Source organism: Mandrillus leucophaeus, unplaced genomic scaffold (genome assembly GCF_000951045.1).
Source record: "Mandrillus leucophaeus isolate KB7577 unplaced genomic scaffold, Mleu.le_1.0 Scaffold30, whole genome shotgun sequence".
Lineage (NCBI taxonomy): Eukaryota > Metazoa > Chordata > Mammalia > Primates > Cercopithecidae > Mandrillus > Mandrillus leucophaeus.
Window position 1 is genome coordinate 1,104,302 of NW_012103143.1, and position 1,509 is coordinate 1,105,810.

At 53.1% G+C, this 1,509-nt stretch overlaps 1 protein-coding gene across 2 annotated transcripts in view; it reads left to right on the plus strand.

Moving 5' to 3' along the window:
• RHOD (ras homolog family member D) overlaps nt 1-1,509 on the plus strand; it is a 23,167-nt gene that overhangs the window by 20,331 nt on the left and 1,327 nt on the right. For both annotated transcript variants that reach the window (XM_011986971.1, XM_011986972.1), the window contains one exon: nt 522-656. In XM_011986971.1, coding sequence (XP_011842361.1) covers nt 522-656 — 135 coding nt within the window. The remainder of the gene's footprint in view (nt 1-521; nt 657-1,509) is intronic.

Sequence of the window (1,509 nt, forward strand, 5' to 3'; positions counted from 1 at the left end):
TGTTAGCCAGGATGGTCTCGATCTCCTGACCTCGTGATCCGCCCGTCTCGGCCTCCCAAAGTGCTGGGATTACAGGCTTGAGCCACCGCGCCCAGCCTCCGGATTTGTTTTTAAATGATCACTTATTTCCTTATATGTTTTGCTCAGTTTAGTGGGTGTCTGTGAGGGCCCTTACCCTGCAGAGAGGCAGGATTCTAGAAGGGCAGGAGCAGGGCTCTGAGCCCCACCCCCAGGCTCCAATCCTGCCATTTCCAGCCAAGGCCAAGTTACATCGCCTCTCTGTGCCTCAGTTACCGCGTCTGTACAGTGGGATTGGTTATCAACTTGCTGCCGGGCCTTGGGGAATTAATGGGTCCATATGTGCAAATTCTTAGATGAGAGTCTGGTACCAAATAGTTTCTCCCTAGATGCTGGCTGTACTGATTATCAATATCAGAGCTCGGGCTGGGGAGCAGGAGAGTGGCCCACTGAGAGGGCCAGAACTCTCAAGGGCTCATACATGCCCCCTTGCCCCCCTGCAGTGGTACCCAGAAGTGAATCATTTCTGCAAGAAGGTGCCCATCATCGTCGTGGGCTGCAAGACCGACCTGCGCAAGGACAAATCACTGGTGAACAAGCTCCGAAGAAATGGGTTGGAGCCTGTTACCTACCACAGGGTAGGAAACCCAGCCTGAAGTGGGAGTTGGGGAGGACTGGGTAAGGGGACCTCTGGATGCCTCTCAGTGGCACTAGGCGTCCAGCATGCTCAGGGTGTAGGTCAGAGCTGGGGTCGTCTTAGAGGCTGTCGGTGTCAGGAACTTCCAGCACTTGGAAATGGTCCCTAGAATATGCTGGGAGCCTCCACCGGCAGAAGGGAGAACGAAGAAGTAGGCATATCAGAGTCAGTTCCACCACCAACCTGAGACCCAGAGAGGAGGCCCACATATTCAGACTGTGGGATCCTCTCTGCTACACGCCCGGGTTCATAGGAAGTTCATTTCTTGGTGCCTTGAGAGGCAAAGAGGCCCAGCCCAGAATGGAGGTAAGAAACACAACAAAGGCTGGCTGGGCACAGTGGCTAACGCCTGTAATCTCAGCACTTGGGAGGCCAAGGTGGGTGGATCACTTGAGGTCAAGAGTTCGAGACCAGCCAGGGCAAAATAGTGAGACCCTGTCTCTACCAAACATACAAAAAATTAGCCAGGTGGTGTGGTGGCGGGTGCTTATAGTCCCGGCTACTCTGAAGGCTGAGGCAGGAGAATCACTTGAACCCGGTTGGCGGAGTTGCAGTCAGCTGAGATTGCACCACTGCACTCCAGCCTGGACGACAGAGCAAGACTCCGTCTCAGAAAAAAAGAAAAGAAAGAAAGAAAAAAGAAAAGAAAAGAAAAAGAAACACAATGAAGGCCAGGCACAATGGCTCATGCCTGTAACCCTAGCACTTTGGGAGGACGAGGCTGGAGAATCATTTGAGTCCAGGAGTTTGAGACCAGCCTGGGCAACATAGGGAGACCCCATCTCTACAAAAAA